We start from the raw sequence: 18,824 nt of genomic DNA, 5'->3' as shown, positions 1-18,824 counted from the left end.
GTTTCACAGTTGATAGCGGACTGAAGGCATCTTTTGACTTTCTCCAGATGTAATCCTGTCCGGATGTAGGACAGGGCGAAAGATCTGGTCTCTTCAGAACATATAACTTTTTTCATTGCTCAGGGGCTTGGGTTTCGTGCTCCTTAAACCAAGTTCTGGGTCTTTGTGCATATGAGGCCATGTCAGCTCTGAATTGCGACAACTGTTCCTCTTTGTAAATGCATGTGTTCTGCACATGCTCTCATGGTGTTTGAGACTGTTCCACTTGACACATTGAATCATTTTACAGTTTTTGTCATCAATGCACCAGCAATTCAGTCACAGACTATTTGCCCTCTTTGGAAGTCTGTTAGTTCATGTTGCTTTGTAAGCTCAAATAGCAAAGTGTTTATTGGCAGACCTCTTTTGTAGCTAATGCATATGTACTGCTAATTGGAAATCAACTTAATGTGACTGCTGCGGACATAACTGTGATTTAGTTACTTCAATGTAACTGTCCTATTCCATGTGGTGTTTCCATTATTTTGTCCAAACCCCGTATACAGCTCTGGAAAAATTAAGAGACCACTGCGCCTTTTTCTTTCCTTTCCAAAAAAGTTGAAAAGGAAGGTTTTGAGTGAGGACCAGAAGGGTTCAAATTAAGAGACCACTGCACATTGAACGCTTCTGTTCCTCACTCAAAACATTCATTTTCAACTTTTTTGGAAAGGTAAGAAAAAGGTGCACTTGTCTCTCAATTCTTTCCGTAGCTGTATATCCATAATAATCATGTTTTGCATCTACATATAGTGGAGCCACAAGGGGGCAATCATTCTACGTTTAGACGTGGTTGAGTTGAGCCAACACCGAAACTAACAATCTGATTAATTGATTCAACATTCAACATATCCTAATATATTTTATTATAGAAATCCTAATGAGCAAACCTCTATTTTATATCCTCTTGCCTAATACGTTTCGAATGAAGAAATATCGAATGAATTAATCTCCCTAAATAAATATGAATTAGCATATGTAAATGAAACATCTATAAATATATGTATTGAAACGTTTCTCATGGTGTCCATACTTTAGGGATTTGCATAGTTGTAAAATGAACTACAGGTACAATTAGGAATTTTGGGGGGAAATGAACAGGCAATGTGTGTGGGATATGGCCTATGAGCACTAGTGTGAGCCATAGACTACACGAATTGCCAAGTTTCAAAAGGCAACGGTATTTCTCGCCATTTTCCTCTTTCAGGCAGGTAAACCTGACGTCACCTCACTACAGAATCTCAGGTTGTCCTATGGATTGTCCTAACAACTCCGGAGAACCGATACCACAACTAGCAAGGAAATCCCTCCTTCAGTAACAACTCATTGGTTACAACCCAAACGGCGCTGTGCACATTGTATTGTCATTGGTTTATTTAGTTGACAATTTAGCAACTCCAGTTGGTTTGCGTCAGGTGAAAATCGTCCAGGACTCCAGGCAGAAAAGTTTTCTCGTTCAGGCGTTGTACGTTTCCCCAACTTGTTTAATTGCACACATTTACTTATAGGATTTACAGGAAGCTCTTAAACCTCACCAGTTAAACCGCAACAATGAAGAGTCTCAAGTACCGACTGAAAAAGCACGAAGTTACGCTCACAGTAAGTTTAATCTGAGCTTTTTGTGAAAACACATTGTTTTGGTTATGTAAAGTATAGCCAGCTATGATATTGCTTCTAAATGATATCGATTATAAAATGATATGCTATCAACGCCGTTTTCTCGCATCAAACTTTAACTCTGCCTAAACAAAAGCCAAACCCAACACAATCAGGGTTTGGCTTCATGCGGCAAGCCCGTTACGCATAATGTTGTCAATATTTATTGGATACAGAACTGCTTTGTATAGAATATGTAAATTTATACATGTTAGTTTTCCCCAAATACGTTTTTTGTGGTAAAGATTTAAGATACGCACCGGACACAATCGCCCCAAACCACGAGCGAATAATAGCGCCAATTGTGTTATGGAGGGCATCGTGATTCGTGGTGTGTAAATCTGTGCGACATTGTTCGCATTGTCACAGTCTCCATCTGACGGCACATAGCTGAGCCTTAACAGTATCAATATACAAATGTATTATTTTATTGGTGAATTGTTTTTCATATAGCCATAATACGGCATAAAGGCAAGTTGAGACCTCTGGAAGATGCATATGGCTCTGAACAAGGTTGGAAAACCTGTCATACATTGCATTATCTGTCAGAGGATGGCGTTGTGTCATGCTTTGACCTGTCCTAGGCCTACATAATTCCTCAGGGAAGTTGTTGTGCAATATAAATGGCAGGCCTATCGAAGTGAATTGTGTATTTTAATAAAACATAAACCTCAATAAGGCAAGTATTTTCTGTACTGTAGTAGCCTAATGTAGGTTCAAAACCAAGAATGTTGTTGGCGCTGCTACACAGGTTAGGCCTGTGGGCCCACTATTTCTTTCTGGAAGTAACCTGCATGCTATTAAAAGCATGAGTGAATATACTACGCATGCTGTATCCTATACTGCTTGATGTTAATACTGCTTATTGTTAATATCCAGAGTGCCTTGTGTAAATTATTGATTATGTTCATTAGCTCAAGTACTTAACACTATAATGGGATTAATAACACTCTTATTGCCATATGATAGCACTCTTAAGTGCCTGTAGGATCTTTGATAACTAGTCAGCGCGCCAGGGCACAGCAGAAAGAAGGCAACTTACACAGGGCAATATCCCTAACACTGCCCTGGGATTGGGTTTTTAGGCCAGAGTGCAACCTAGCAGCCCTCGAACGTCGCCTCCAGCAGCATCTGGTCTCACACCCAGGACTAGGACTGACCCTGCTTAGCATCAGAGGCAAGCCAGCAGTGGCATCCGGGGTGTTAAGCTGTTGGCAATGCTATAGCCTAATGAGTTGGTCTTCTAATTTCTCAGAGTTGTGGCTGTTGGCAGGGAGAGCCCATTTCTCCGCGCAATAGGCCTGTTAATATTAAAAAGGCACACTGCCAAGAGCTGTCCGTTGTCCAACTTTGTTGCCCAGTCCCGAGACAAGTATTTTCAGGAATTCCATTCATTTGAAATCGTAGATGCGTCCAAACCTTTGGCCGAGCCCTGGAATGCACAGGTCATGAAAATGACCTGCAGGTCAGCGTTAAACACTGTGAAAATGAAAATAATTTGTGCTACTTGAAAAATGCATTCTCTTTCCCTGTAAGAGGTTTCTTTTTCTGGAATATTGAATTGCACCCTGGTTGAAGGTGTAAATGCAGATGCCAATGTCTAGAATATAAACAAGGTTCTTATTTTCATTCAGAACCTTGCACACCTGAAACAGACAGTTTTATCAAGGTTGCATTTAAAGAAGCTGAGGTATGCAGAAAGATAAGTATAGCCCAATGCAGATCTTTGGTTATCTGTCCAATTCTAAATTGACCCTTAGGCAGTAATGCTAGACACTTCATGTAAGCCAGAGTAGATTACATGGGTATATAGCCAGTAAGCTACATGGTTATATTGGTGGATCTTTCGAAAAAGCACAGTTGACTAGACTGAACGTCAACACTATCTGACATCTCTCAGCTGTTTCAGACCATCGTGTACTTAAGCCTGAGGTGGGTTTTGGGATTAATTCATGTATTTTTACGCTGACATAATGTAAGGAACGGTTGTTGCGATATCTGGGTCTGACAGAAACCCTGAGGTGATACTGCTTGTATCCTAACTGCGCTTGCAGCCCCCTGCTTAACTGACATTTGTCATGTGTGCAATGTTCTTCACAGTCCTCCCACACCCTCAAATTACACTATTATGCAAACTCCAGTAATTATACCTGAATACAGCATGCAAAATGAAGCACAGGCAACAGTAAAGCCTTTAAAGCTTTGTACAATTCTTCTAAAAATTACTGGTTATTGTAAGTGCATGTGAGAGTACAAAAGGTTTTAGAATCGGAACAATAGCCTAATGTTATCCAGGCCCCAGTCACTTGAGAGCATCTTACCCTATCTTGTGTAACATATTTTTTCCCCCCCTGCATTCCTTAGTTATGTTGCTGCCTGCCGAGTCTAATTTGAAGGAACTGTTTCAGATCTGTATGACAATCGTAGCCAAAAGCAATAAGCTGCATTAAGAGATTGCTCCTGAGCACTTAGCTATAATTTTAGTTGAAGCTGCCAGACTCATTTTCCCTCTTATCCAAGGCAACCTGCTGAAAGCTACTGTCAACAATCTGTACCTAACACTCCTCCTTACAATGTACTGTAAACATTGGCAGTAATTCTGCCGTTGAGAATGCTATACCTGATCTGGGTGAATGTTTTGATTATGCTGGCAATATCTCACATTGGTTTTCTGAGCATAGGTAGTCGTTTTAGGTAGGGCAATGTTCTTCAGGTTCTGTAAGTGTTTCAGACATTGCAGGCTTTTATAACCTGATGGGCCATCTGCTTTCCTAATGTTTTTGCCTCTAGGGAATGTTGGTCACTTAGTTTGTTTTTTCAGAGGTTTAGAATATCCATCGATCCTGAGGCTTTAAAAAAAAGAAGCATGGGATCTCTTGAATGAGAACCAGTTGTTCTCTTGTTTGTATTCACTTATTGATTTTGGCTCTATGAATGTGTTAGTGGCTGTATTTCTATTCCACTGCGTGTTGGATCTTTCAAATCTCATTAAAGGCTGTAGACTTGGTTCTCTGGCATATTACGTTTGTCCAAAAATCCTTGACGCATTGCTGAAAATCGCTGTGACAGGTCAGAGATAATGATGGCTTGCCAACAGCTGTTTGGTTTTCGAATCTTTCTGTCCATTCTGATAATGGGTTGTCCTGTGGGTCTCTGATAGTAGTCCACTTCAAATAACGTTATAACAATCCCAAAATACTTTTCTGCTTTTGTATGGTGAAAATCTTAATAAATGGTTTTTAAATAAACCGTTACTTCCTCCCCGACCTGGACCAAAGGTCTTCTGAACGCATGCTGGCGTGATTTGGGCTTCTTTTAAATGTTGTTTGAGCTAGATACTATACTAATGGGTTGCACATTTGTTTTTTCTTGTGTTTTAAATCTTTGTTTGATTAACAGTGGCTGTGCTATTGTGTATCCTTAAGAGGTTTATGCTGGGTCATCTAACTAAAACGTCTGAATTGTTTAAACTGAAGCTATTACAATGGGAAGCGGAAACTTGAAGAAACGCTCAGGTGCTGTTTGTCTTTCACAACCTCCACAGGGGTCATTTAAATGCAAGAAGTTCTTCTACGCAAAATGTTCTAGGAACATTTAGCAGGATAGTGTGCACTGTGTGCAAAACATACTCTTGTAAAAATGATCAGACCAGTCCTTAAATTCTGGCTACATAGTTATTGGCTTGTTAGGGTTAATGAATTGGACATTGTTTTCCACAAGGCCATCTTTGTTACCTGTTCCCAATAAAAAAAACTCATCATTTTGATCTTTGCGCTCTAGTTAACTGGCCATCGATGCACATGTGACAGTTAAACTCATTGGCACCAGTTTGTTAACAAGTCTTTCCTTGGCCAATTTCTTTACCTTATGTTGGTCCACACTATGTCTCTATCCAAAAGAAATCTGCACTCTGACAGATATGGTAAGCGTTTATTTAATCCACATAACCTGTAAGACTTAAATCGTCTTTGCATAGAAATTATAATTGATTGCTACCAATATATGACGTGGGTAAACATTAAAATTCACCATATTTATGCATTGCTACATTCATGTAACTTATTATATTATCCCAATCAGATCTCCTGTTGTGGGATGTCCGAGTGCTGCTACGGGGGGGGGGGGGGGGGTGGGTGGGGTGGGGGGGGGGCCTGGCTGGTGTACGTGGTGGTGCTGCTGCTGGGTGGTGGTGGGGGGGTGCAGACAATGTGGACTGAAGTTTATCCCAGCCTGACTAAAAGCCCCAGGATTACAGAAGAAAGAGGGAGTGTGTGTGTAGCTGTGTGAAAAGCACCCTGGTCTCCGCTGCCCTGTGGGTGGATGTAGATGGTCGTTTGACGCCGGTTCTCCAAATTCTGTGAAATTCTGTACTTTCTCCTCTCTTGACACGTCCCCTTGGCCACTCCATCTAAGAATACATTTAGACTATAAAAACCGTCATGATCACTAGCATGTGTTACTGACTTATGAAGCTGCTGGTCATATAATCTTTCAGGTGACAGTGTGAGATTATTTTTTTTGTTTAGTTCTGAATCTGTTTATACTTGGAGCTGGGAGGACTTCAGGACCAGATTTCCTGTGTCACTGTGTCCAGTCCAGTATCCCATTCCATATTGAAACGGGGCATTGTCTTAAACCTTGGTAGCTGTGCAGAGTATCTGTCAGATGTGCGACAATTGACATTTTCACCCATTCACACAGTTAAGACAGTATTTTTCCGTTGTGAATATGGCAGGAAGACTTTTTTGAGACAATGAATCAATATAGTGTAAAATCGCTCAAAGCCCCTTATTGCTTGCGGAGTTATTTAAAAGGCCTTTGGGAGGGAAAAATGTGTCCAAACGGATATGACTGAAGCGGAAAGAGAAAAATGTACTTCAGTAATTCCACTGAAACATTTGTGCCTCTGATTAAGCATGCTCTGCTTCACTATTTGATCTGGACACTAAATGTTTTGACCAAAACCCTAGCACTACATTTTGCCACTTGATTTAAACCTGCCCTATACACTGATCAGCCATAACATTATGACCACCTGCCTAATATTTTGTAGGTCCCCCTTTTGCCGCCAAAACAGCCCTGACCCGTCGAGGCATGGACTCTACTAGACCTGAAGGTGTGCTGTGGTATCTGACGCCAAGATGTTAGCAGCAGATCCTTTAAGTCCTGTAAGTTGTGATGTGGGGCCTCTATGGATCGGACTTGTTTGTCCGGCTCATCCCACAGATGCTCGATTTGGTTCGAGATCTGGAGAATTTGGAGGCCAAGACAACACCTTGAACTCGTTGTTTTCCTCAAACCATTCCTGAATCATTTTTGCTTTGTGGCAAGGCGCATTATCCTGCTGAAAGAGGCCAATGCCATCAGGGAATATCGTTGCCATGAAACAGTGCACATGGTCTACAACAATGCTTAGGTAGGTGGTACGTGTCAAAGTAACATCCACATGAATGGCAGGACCCAAGGTTTCCCAGCAGCACATTGACCAAAGCATCACGCTGCCTCTGCCGGCTTGCCTCCTTCCCTTAGTGCACCCTGGTGCCATGTGTTCTCCAGGTAAGCGGCGTACATGCACCCAGCCATCCGCATGATGTAGAAGGAAACATGATTCATCAGATGAGGCCTCCTTCCATGGCTCCGTGTTCCAGTTCTGATACTCACGTGCCCATTGTAAGCACTTTCAACAGTGGTACCAGGGTCAGGATGGGCACCCTGACAGGTCTGTGGCGACGCAGCCCCATACGCTACAAATGCAATGCACTGTGTGTTCTGACATCTTTCTATCAGTACCAGCATTAAGGCAGCTCGTCTGTTGGATCGGACCAGCCTTCGCTCCCCACGTGCATCAATGAGCCTTGGCCGCTCATGACCCTGTCAACGGTTCACAGCTTTTAATTCCTCTGACCACTTTTGATAGGTACTGACCACTGCAGACCGGGAACACCCCACAAGGGCTGCAGTTTTGGAGATGCTCTGACCCAGTCGTCTAGCCATCACAATTTGGCCCTTGTTAAAGTCTCAGATCCTTACACTTGCCAATTTTTCCTGCTTCTAACACATCAACTTTGAGGACAGAATGTTCACATGCTGCCTAATATATCCCATCTACTGACCGGTGCCATGATAATGAGATTATCAGTGTTATTTACGTCACCTGTCAGTGGTCATAATGTTATGGCTGATCGGTGTAGTCTCATAAGAAGCTGATTGGATGTTCCCAGTGACTTTTCATTGGAGTAGGTCCAGTCTGAATCAGTGAAGTGAAATGTTCAATGTTCTTTGAATTACTGGCCACAAATAGCCTAAAGGCTACATTTAGCCTACATACAAAATACAAAAAACTTAAAATAGAAGATAATAAAAATAAGTTAATATAAGATGTAATCAATGGGCCTGAGAATTTGAAAAATACATCTTATGAATTGATGCAGTTTCAGAGCACTTAAATTAAATTAGCCACTAAGACAAACTCCAAGACCTGAACTTCTCCTTTGACTCTACGGCTGATTTTTTTACAGCCTGTATGTAAATTATGGTAATCGTTGCTGTGAACTTGGAACTCTCAAAGCTTCCCGAAAGTAAAACGCTCCACTCCGGTTTTAAGACTTAAGACTAAGACTACCAACCCTGAATCCCTGGAAAACCTGTCTTGAGTTGGCCATTGATTAAGACTTTAACTTCAGGCCTGTTCAGGCAGACTAGTTCTGCTGTAGTGTTGTTATTCTTCTTAGTCAGGCCCTTCCCTTCCACCCTAACCCCCCCGGAACATGATCCACCTCTTTTCTCCCAGGAAGGCACTCCTGCTTCATTGACAGAATAGGCCTCACCCTGCAAGTGGGATTATTTGACACCATTCAGAGCAGGTTGCCCGGTTTGGGTTGGTGAAAGTGGGAATCTGAAGTGCCTCGTTTAGAATGAGAAACCTCTCTGATTTCAAGGTTGTTTCGACACACAACAGGGAGCCTTGTGAGCATGACAAGAAAACTGAAAAGAGACTCCGTAACAACATCTTTACTTAATGCCTGTGTAGCCACTTAATAGACCTCCACTTAATAAACCAACACTAAATAGACCAGACAAATTTGTCCTAATTCAAAGAACACTTCCCTTTACAGGTTTAATAAGAGATTTGTTTCTGTCAAGCATTTGGTCAACTTCTGATATGCTGACGAAAAAGGGGCACTTCACATGTTTATGCGCTGTGGAATTTCTTGGCTTGTGTTTATTCAACCCCAGAATTCCACCTATGTTAAGTGGGTCTGTTACCCTTGATAAGACCTTGAAGATACTTTGGTCTACTGTGGATTGGGACTCACGGTGTTAACTTTCCTGACAAGCATGGCGGGGCCTGGTCGGCTTCATTCTCCCCTTCATTCTTCTCATTGTCCCCTCCAATCATCTGTCTTCTGGCTCCTCCCTCTGGAATCAATGAAAAGAGGCCTGGAGTGTTCAGCTGTGTGTGTGTGTGTGTGTGTGTGTGTGTATTGGGGGGGGGAGGGGGGAGTGGGGGGGTTGCTCCCTCCACTTCATCCTGAGTGACTGGAGAGTAGCCCTCTGTCTCCAGTCATCGTAGGCCAACCTGGCATGACACTGTGTGTCCGGGATCTCACTCCGTTTCGGGTTTGGCACATCCTCTCCATCTTTTGTTTCAGAACAACAAGGAAAGGTCTGTACCCATCGAGGGACAGTCTTTCTCTGTGGCAGTAGTCTATTCCAGACTATACTCCTGTCCTGCTGCCTCGTAATAGATGCTGTTTTTTTTTTTTTGGAATTGCTTTTAGGAGTAAATCAATACTTTATTGCCCTAAAAGGGAATAATTGAAAATCCATGTAAGAAATGTTTTTGGGGCGAGTCAGAGAAGCTTGGTTCACTACCAGAAAAGGTTGTGGGCACTAATAAAAGCTTTGGCCAACTACAATAAATAGGGTTTACGCCAGGGAACCAAACTTGTTTTGAAAAGTTACACAAAAGCACCCTTAACTTCTTGATTCAGAGGCATGTTCATATTTTATTCACCTACTTTTATTGCAGAGAAATTCAGAATGCTAATTTGAAGATGTTCCCCCTTTGATCACTGAAATAATCCTGTTTTACAAGGCGTCTTGGCTGTTTGGTTTGAACTAAGGGCCAATTAGCTTATCAAATGCAATTAACACATCAGACAGAATAGACTTGAGGACAAATTAAAATCATCGAAATCAAACTAAAGTATCAAAACTTCAGTATACAAGATCTTCAAGTAGATTCTTTTTTTCTCCCTACTCTTCACATCCATTTTGGTCTTAAAAGACTTGAGCTGTTGCAGTAATAATGTGTGTTTTCCTTCAGCTGTGTCTTAGGGGATTGCCATTGGAACAAGATTTAGCTATAGCTTGTTACAGGTAAGTATGCTGCGAACCCATTGTTATTGGCAGCAATGGGTTTAGGGTTAACTGTCTCACTCGGGACGGGTCCACAGGGTTTATCACCCAGATTGAACACATCCCATTGCCAGCTTTGGGATTCGCAACTGTTGTTTCCTGATCCAACACTCCCGACCACTAGGCTACCATGACTTCACATGATGGCAAAGGAAAGAGGCGGGACTGTGAGTGGTCATAAGGACTCTGAGTGGAGAGCTCTTGGGGGGTGCCTCTCTCTCCGGTTCGATTCAGTTCGGCACCAAACGGGTTCAATGTCTAAGGGATGTCTGTTTACAGTGGCTGGCCCTCTGCTAAGTATGATGGCGTCCAAGAGGGACCACACGTTCCCCCATGTACTGATAGCCTTGACATTAGGCCTACGCTGTAACAGGTCAGCCAGGCTTGTAGGCTATGTGCTTTGCGTTGTGATGACTGTGGAACGGTACTACCGGTCACTGTGACAGAGTTGATCATGGAATGGACTTGTCATTATTGATGTCCATTAGACCTGGGGGCGCTGCCTGTTTGGTAAATCGTGTATGTGTGTATATTATACAAGTTGTGTTCTGTTACTGTGTATTCTGATTGCATGAATACAGCGCTTTTCATCAGGAAGTTGTCTTGTAAAGGGGGCAGACGACTGGGGAGAAGTGTAACATCATTCGTTTCCGTTTTGTAAGTGTGAAATGAAAGTACATTTCCAGGGGATTTATTCTGGGCCAGACAGAAGTCCTATGGAGGGGCCCCAGTCATGTAATTTCACGACACAGAAATCAATATTTAATTCGGGAAGCAGTATTCGGCGTGTGTGTCTGTGAAGATCTGTGTTTATACTTTTGCCAATAAAGAGGAAAGGAAATGCTTCCTATATTATGCTGTGTATCAAATCTTCGGCCAGACCCCTTATGTAAGCCTTTCATGGTTCTTACAAAGTTCAGACTTTTTTCTTCTGTTGAATTTCAAAATTAGATAGGACAGTGAGGAATTGTAGGAGTTTAGAAGAGTGTGTGCTATATAGAAATGTGCTGGATTCAAAACCCACACTCCCTATGTGTTCCAGAGACAGTGATATCGACCGCTTCACCATCACATGTCACGATTGGACTTTCATTCATTATGCACCTCTTCCAACAGGGCTGGACACATTTATAGTTATTGTCATTAATGTATAGTTATCAATGTCATAAATGAATGAAAGATACGACAGTTATTTATGGTGGAGGATAACTAAATAAGAAACGTTAGTCAGTTTAACACATTGTTTAATGGTGTCTAGTGAAATATTCAAACTTGGCGTGATGTTAATGTGTGACCAAAGGATCTAATGTTGAGATGCTTTGCACTCAGGCGTGTAGCTTTTTGGCGTAGTGGTTAAAGACACTGCCTCGTGGGAGACCCAGGTTTGAATCCAGTGAGGGAACAACGCATCTCTTAATTGCAGGCCGGCTGAGCTAGGCTTGCCTGGTTCCTTTTCTGGTTACCAAAGCACAGACCACTTTCGCAAACAGTCCCTGACCAGCCATGCCAATAGTAAACTGCACCTGGTCTGCAGGGCAGCCAAGTGGGTTGCTGACAATACGTCTTCAGGGCCCCTTGACTGTACTGGTCAGAAATGTAAATGCTGAGGCCCATTGGGTGATTGTACGACTTATAACAACCACATACCTAGTTACTAAGACGGACCAGCCGTTCACCCGGTTACCCCAGGGATGAATGAGTTGGTGTTTGTTTAAAGGTCAAATATTTTGTTGACCGTTATCTTTTAATTCATTTTATTAATTAGAAATGTGATGAAATATAAATTATATTCATTTTATATATCCAGAATGCACTTCGTAAAGAATTAAACGTTACTGAAAGTATTTGATATGTTGTAACACTGATAAATTCCAACTTTTGGAAGGAGGGAGGGTAATAATTTTTTTGGGGGGGCCAGCAAGTTTCAAACCCACTGGACTACTGGGCCACTGGCAAAATGTGTTAACATTGAGCCCTGTCCAATAATGCGCATAGCTAGAGAATGATAATGTGTGTTTTATTTAGTCCTCTGAACTGTCAATTAAACCTGGTGAGATTAAAATGTCTCGTTTATTTCCTTTCCTGTTACTCTTCCCTTGAATCAACAGTAGCATACATGTCTTTGTCACTCCCATCAGGCTCCCATGTTCCCCCCCAGACATGTGTTTCTAGGGCTAAAGTCAGACCGGCTGTGAGGGGTCAGACCGGCTGTGAGGGGTTTGACCGGCCGTGAGGGGGCAGACTGGCCCTTAGGGATCATCCCAGCATTAACTGTCTGCTTTCTCATGGAGTAGATGTCCCTTATACAATAGATACTGTCTGTGGGAGAGATGGGAAGTGAAGATCAGGGAGTTGGGTGGGTGCGTGCGTGTGTGTAGGGCTGGATTACCACCGTTCGGTGGGGTGGGGGGGGGTGTTTTGCTGAGTCAGTGAGAACCACAGTGTAGAGCTTATGTCTGTGGTTTTGGCCTCCGGATCATTTCAGCATCACATGAACAGGCTGAGACACTGGAAAATGGTGTCTTCTGCTCATGATGCGCTGTGGAGCACTCTGAGAAAGCATCAGGGAAGTCTGGGTAGAATGTGAACTGTCTGGTTAAGGGAGGTGTCCTGGTTTAAATTCTTAAACTAAATGATTTGTGCCTGCTGTTTGATTGTGGTAAACCGTTATGGTGGTGATGTTGCATTCAAATTCACTGAGTGCTGCCCTCTGTTGGTCAGATGGATGTAGAGGAACACAAGGAACTGGAGTAATGAATTGTCATTAGTTGCAAGTAGGGCTGTCACGATTGACATTTTAGTTGATTAATGGTCACACAAATAATTGCAGTTAACAAACTGTTGTAAATGTTATGCCACTGTTATAGTGTGGTCTAATATTGTAGAAATACATGTGGTGGATTCTGAGATTATTCTTCAGGTTTCTGGTGTTTGAGCTTTTGAGTGCCACCTTTCTGGAGCAAATCTGTCAATTTGCCTCCTCCAAATTATTGCCCTCCCCTCTTTCAATTGGTCTTAAAACTTAAATGTGCCCAGAGTTGTGCGGTCGTGTTCGGCTTTGGAACGATCACTATCAATGGTTGTTAACAGTTACTGTTCACAAAACGCAACTGCAAAGCAGTTGGATGCGCCGATACATAACATCCCTGAGGGTCTCAATTTAATTCAGGTCTGGGGAACGTGAGGGCTAGTCAATGGTATCAGTGCCTTCGTCATCCAGGAACTGCCTACACATTCTGGCCACATGAGGCTGGGCATGGTACTGCACCAAGAGGAGCCCAACGTCCACTGTACCAGTGTAAGTCAGGTTATTGTTTGTTAGCATGTGGGGGTCTGTGCAACCCTTCAACGATATGCTGTTGCTGGGTTGGTGCCCTTCTACGGCACTGTCCGTCTCTCCTCATGCAACAGCCCGTCTCCTGGCATCTCCTCCATGCTCTTCAGACTGTACTGGGCGGCACAGCAAACCTTCTTGCGATGGCACATATGGAGGAGCTGGACTGCCTGTGCGACCTGAATGGGCTGCAGGTACCGCCTCATGCTACCAGTAGTGACCAGAAAGCTAGCAAAACATAAAACTAGAGAAGAATAAGTCAGGAAGGATGAGGCGAGGGCCATTGCCTCTCCAGTGCACCTTGTCACTTTCATTTGCACCAAAACGGATGACACAGTTTGAGCAGAGTATATTTCTATCCATGCATTTTAATGCACATTATCAAATTAGGAAATATGGTTGGAAAGGACAACCATTGATTTGGAATATAATTTTGTTTTTTTGTTTTTACAAACGATTGAGGTTTTTTTTACGTAAGAGTTTATGCAACAGATGAGCAACTGACATGCGTTTGTCAATAATGTTGTGAAATTGCGTGTGCAAAACAATTCTAAACTAGGTTTAAACATACAGAAACTTTGAATAAAACGTGTTTCAGTAAATTATCTGCGCCTATAACTTGCCTATAAATCCTTTATTCTGATTGGAAACATGATTTTGATTCTAAATATTGTGCAGAAAAATCGTTGAAAGGTTGTTATAAATAATTGTGATCAGGCGATTATGTAATAATTGGGACAGCCCTTGTTGCATGTGAAAACATGCAGTTTTAACTCATGCAAAAAGAAAATCTCTAACTGTCAGGATAAATTACAGGACGCCTAGAGTAAATAAACATACCTCTGACACATTGTAAAGCAGAAGGAATTTGGTATTGAGGTTTTCCCAATGAGCCTTGTTGACGGGAAAGGGTGGTTTCTAGAGAACAGGTCTGTACCTGCTTTGCATCTTTCCTGTTTGGAATGTAGATATGCTAATAGTCAGACACTGGTCGTAACCGCAATTAGACAACATTCCACTTCAGAACTTCATCTAGCGTATTTATCTACATCAGCCTTACAGTAATATCCCTGTGAAGGGTGAACTACTTTTGTCATGTATAACATCCAGTCTTTAACTAATATACAGTGAATTGCTGCACCTCTAGGATGATATAGGAAATAATGCAAACTGATCATTCCAACTGGAATACACCCACAGACCCACAGCAAGTTTAAATCAATGTAAAAGCAATTTTATTTTAAAATTTTTTAACCTTAACCGCACTTTTTTGTTTTTTAATTTTAATCCAATTATGCATGCTTTCGTGTATTTGTATGATGTTATATGTTTTAGTAGCACATTGTAATGCACCCTGACTTGACATGTATTTCACTCTCACAGACCTACTTTCACTAAGTTACCCATTCCCCTGTGACCAGGTTGTTTCATTTCCTTCTGGATTCTTTGATTTACCTTTAAGCCTTGCCGTCTGAGCTGGCGTGTTTGTAGTCATGCTGCTACCTGCCAAAAAAACATCATCACCACCCCACATTGTGTTTCGTGCCCGACATGCCCTGAGGCCTTCATACGGGAATGGAGAGAGAGAGCAATTACTTTCAGGAAGTGGCTGCTGCTGTTTTGGTTGGTTCGCCACTGTTAATTTAGCTGTGTTTTCCTTTCGTCACTTTGACTTGCTGAACTGCTCCAGTGAGTGAGTGGGTGTGGCTGTGTTGTACCTTCTGTTGCTGGACACCCCCCCCCCCCCCCCCCCCCCTTCGGGTGGGTGGGTGGGTGGGTGGCTGGAGTGGTCGTCTGAACGGCCTCCCCATCTCCATGTCATCAAGGCCCGTTGGAACAACACCTCCCCACATGCCCCTGCAGCCAAAACCAATAGCCCTGCCTGGTTTATAACGACCTCCACCTGGGACCATGTTATTGCAGGTTAATTAAAATGTTTGTTCGTTAGGTGGCTCTCAGGTTTGGCTTTTTTAAATTATTTTTTTGTCTCGTTCTTTCTGCCGACCATGCTGGTTTTTGATTTCGGGAGTAAGGCAAAGGGTTAAGCTCTGTTGAACAGATTCCTTCTGTCTTTGGAAAATATTTACCATAGAAAAACTTTTTGGAGCACTGAAGGTCCAAAAGGAGACTCAACATTAAGTAGAGTGATGTTATTTTTTTTTTTAAATGTTATGAACCTAGTAACTTTTCTCCCCTCAATCTTTATTGTTCCTGCTGTAATGGAATGGAATTTATGATTTCCTGCATCCAGTTATCTTACTAAATTACCCCCACAGGCCCACAGAGTAATTTATGTGTTATGTTAAATGCAGTTAGAAGTGACAGCGATGTCTGTTTCATTCTTTGGTATCATTCCCATCTGATCAGCAAACCTCATTCATCAGTGTTACGGTAAATGTCCTTTTTCATGGCTGTACAACCTGGAAGTGTGCTTATTTTTACAGTTAAAGGAAATTCATCAAAGTTAAAAAAAATAAAAAAAATGTAAAGTTAAAGAATCCTTATCCTAAAAGTATTTTTAGAATGTCTACATAGATGCATTTCTCCATTTATCTAAGAATCTCATTTATCTCTTCAAATTATAAATTGAATATATAGACTAAGTATAAAAAGGCAGGCAATGTCCTACTGACAACCGTTTCTGTGTTTAGCCGAGCCTTTTCTAATTTCCTCAATTTATCCAACTTGCCAATACTTACAATGAAGGAGTAATGATGAGGAACTACGCTGACATCGTCCTAGCTGAGAAGTCCTTGTTTGGCCACTCAAGGATGTTCCCTTTTAAAATTGTCATTGCATGGCTAAATGAGGTATGATGGTGAATTGTACTTATTGATTATGGAGAAACTGTCACTCAGTCACGCACGCACGCACTCACGCCATTGCCTTGGGGTCAAAGGTCTCACACAGGACCTGACCCTGCCAGCCTGAGAACTCCATTTGGACTTCATGGGGAGGAGGGATGCGTTTTCTGTTTTGGGCTTTGTGGTAGGGAAGAGGGATGAGCTTTTCAGCTGACCATTCCTCCCCCCCGATTGTCCCTGTCTTTGTGCATCTGGTCATCCTGCTGACTTGGATTATGTTTTATAGATTGTGGAAACAGCCCACATGCATTTATTAATTGCAATTTGTACTCTTAATGTTCACCCAGCATAGCCAGAAGAGGTTTGGACACCCTCAGGGCCTGGTTCCTCACTAGGTTTTTTCCTAAGTTTCGGTCCTTTTAGAGAGTTTTTCCTAGCCACTGTGCATCACCCCTGTTGTGGTTTGCTCTTAGGGGTTTCAGGCTGGGTGTTTTGTAAAAGCACTTTGTCACTACTGCTAATGGAAAAAGGGCTTCACAAAATGACCTCGGTCAATTGACACCGCCGAGGGATGTTTTCCGACTGTGTGGGAGGGTCCCTGGGGTTGTTCAGGGCTCTGCCCAGCAGGGGTGGCCCTTTCTTCAGCAGCGGTGGCAGGCAGCAGCCGAGGCCCTGGCGTGCCAACCCTGACCAAACAACCCCCCCCCAACCCGACTGGACACTTGGCTCAGGCCATCAGTGGGTCCGTCATCCCCTCCTCTGGGGGTCCGGCTAATTAAAGAATACATTTGCCCCCGGCCATAACGACAGACCCCTCATCTCCCCATCAGTGTCAGGCAACCTATAAATACGGTGACCATTACAACATCACCCCCCCCCCCCTCCCCCTCCCCCCTCCATATTACAGGTCTATCTGTTGCCCTATATCTCTGCATCGTGTAATGGGTGTTGACTGCATTAAAGGCCCATGCCGACAAACCCACGCCGGCCATGAGGGGAGATGTGAGGCCACAGCTGCTGGCGCTAATAGAAGCCCTGTGTTCCTCTCCCTCAGGCCCCCCAGGCTTAGTAGCCGTGTGACAGTGTGCGCGACCGAGCGTGCATGCACGTGGCTTTGCGTTTCAGTGAGGCGTTGAGGGCTTCGCTTCGCTTTCCCTGAGAAAGGCCCCCTGATGTCTCTCCGTTCATTGACGCTAGCAGTTTTTTTCTTCTTTTTTTTCTTCCCCCAATCAGTGCTTGTCAGTCGTTGTTTTTTGGCAGCTATTCTTCACATTTCCACAGTTGTGACCCCGGGGGAGTTTTTGTTTTCACTCAGAGCTATGCAGCCTGGCAGGATGGTTCCTCTCATGTGGACATCCTGTAAATGAGTCAACCCACTGCTAGCTGGGAGTGGGGTTGTTTCGCTGGCCACATCAGGACCTGGCACTTAGTTTTGTTTTCTCTCACTGCTCTCAGACACACACACACACACACACACACACACACACACACTGCACAATCTGGTTTTGACCTGATGCTCGTTTTCCAATGACTTCAATAAACATATTGAACCAATGTGAATGCATGCTTCTCAGGGAGATACGGAACCCCATGATAAAAGAGACATCGGAAAACCATTGCAAGGGACTCCTGAAAGCCGTCTCAAACCTACAGGAGGTGAGATCGTAGTTCCTTGAACTTGGTATGCCGTTGGCGTGCCGTTAGTGCCCCGTTACTCTTAACTAGCTGTCTAACTTGTCCTCCTGCAAATTAGCGCCGTCAACACTGCAAATATAGCCTGTGTTTGGGCTCTTTCAGTGGGCAGATATTGCCTTACCAAATCAGCCCAAGATACTTGGACCGCATGCAGGCTCTGACTAGACAGCGCGGCAGCACGTGGAAGCAAACCCCGCCGAGATGGTGCCCCAGCGCCTGGGGTGTGGGGCCATGTCGTGTATTGGTCTCTCTCTCTTTTACTTTTTCGTGTATTTTTTTGGTCATCTCTTCCTGTCAGTTTTCTTTGACTTTCTCCGGGGTAATTTAAGACCCCTATTGTGTGTGTTTGTTCTTGGCAAATTTAACATAAACAGCTGGTTTAATTTTTGTCCGTCAATCAAACATTGGACTTTGGGAAACTGGGCTGAAATTTCATACATGCTTATGGGAAATGATTCACTCTGATGTACATCATACGTCTCTTCTATATAAAAAAGTATTCAATAACCAATGGAGTTCACAAACTAACCGTGCTTTTCTAAACCTGATGCATGAATCTTGTCCAAACACAACACACACTTATCCACACACACACACACACACACACACACACACACACACACACACCCCCCTGACAGATATTTACATTTGAGGGGCCACCTTTCTCATTATGGCCCGCAGGTTCTATGTTGGTGCCTTTGTCTCCATGTGGTTCCTAGGAGGCCTGGTAACAGAACACCCAGTCCTTCCAATGACCGGTCAGTTCTTGTAACAGAACACCCAGTCCTTCCAATGACAGGTCATGTGGATGGGCCTTTTTGCATGTTGGCGGAATCTCGCCCTGCTAACGCCAGTCTGGCAGCGGGCCGTAACCTGAG

The 18,824-nt window shown here is 43.2% G+C and overlaps 1 protein-coding gene across 1 annotated transcript in view; it reads left to right on the top strand.

Moving 5' to 3' along the window:
• The first annotated feature begins 1,359 nt into the window (after positions 1-1,359).
• Positions 1,360-18,824, top strand: part of uacab (uveal autoantigen with coiled-coil domains and ankyrin repeats b) — a 44,157-nt gene continuing 26,692 nt past the window's right edge. The window contains exon 1 of the mRNA XM_010875306.4: positions 1,360-1,635. Coding sequence (XP_010873608.3) covers positions 1,588-1,635 — 48 coding nt within the window. The 5' untranslated portion in view covers positions 1,360-1,587. The remainder of the gene's footprint in view (positions 1,636-18,824) is intronic.

The sequence above is a fragment of the Esox lucius genome, chromosome 2 (genome assembly GCF_011004845.1).
Source record: "Esox lucius isolate fEsoLuc1 chromosome 2, fEsoLuc1.pri, whole genome shotgun sequence".
In the NCBI taxonomy this organism is placed as follows: Eukaryota; Metazoa; Chordata; class Actinopteri; order Esociformes; family Esocidae; genus Esox; species Esox lucius.
Note: the sequence above shows the minus strand (reverse complement) of the source record. Positions and strands in the feature narration are given on the sequence as shown.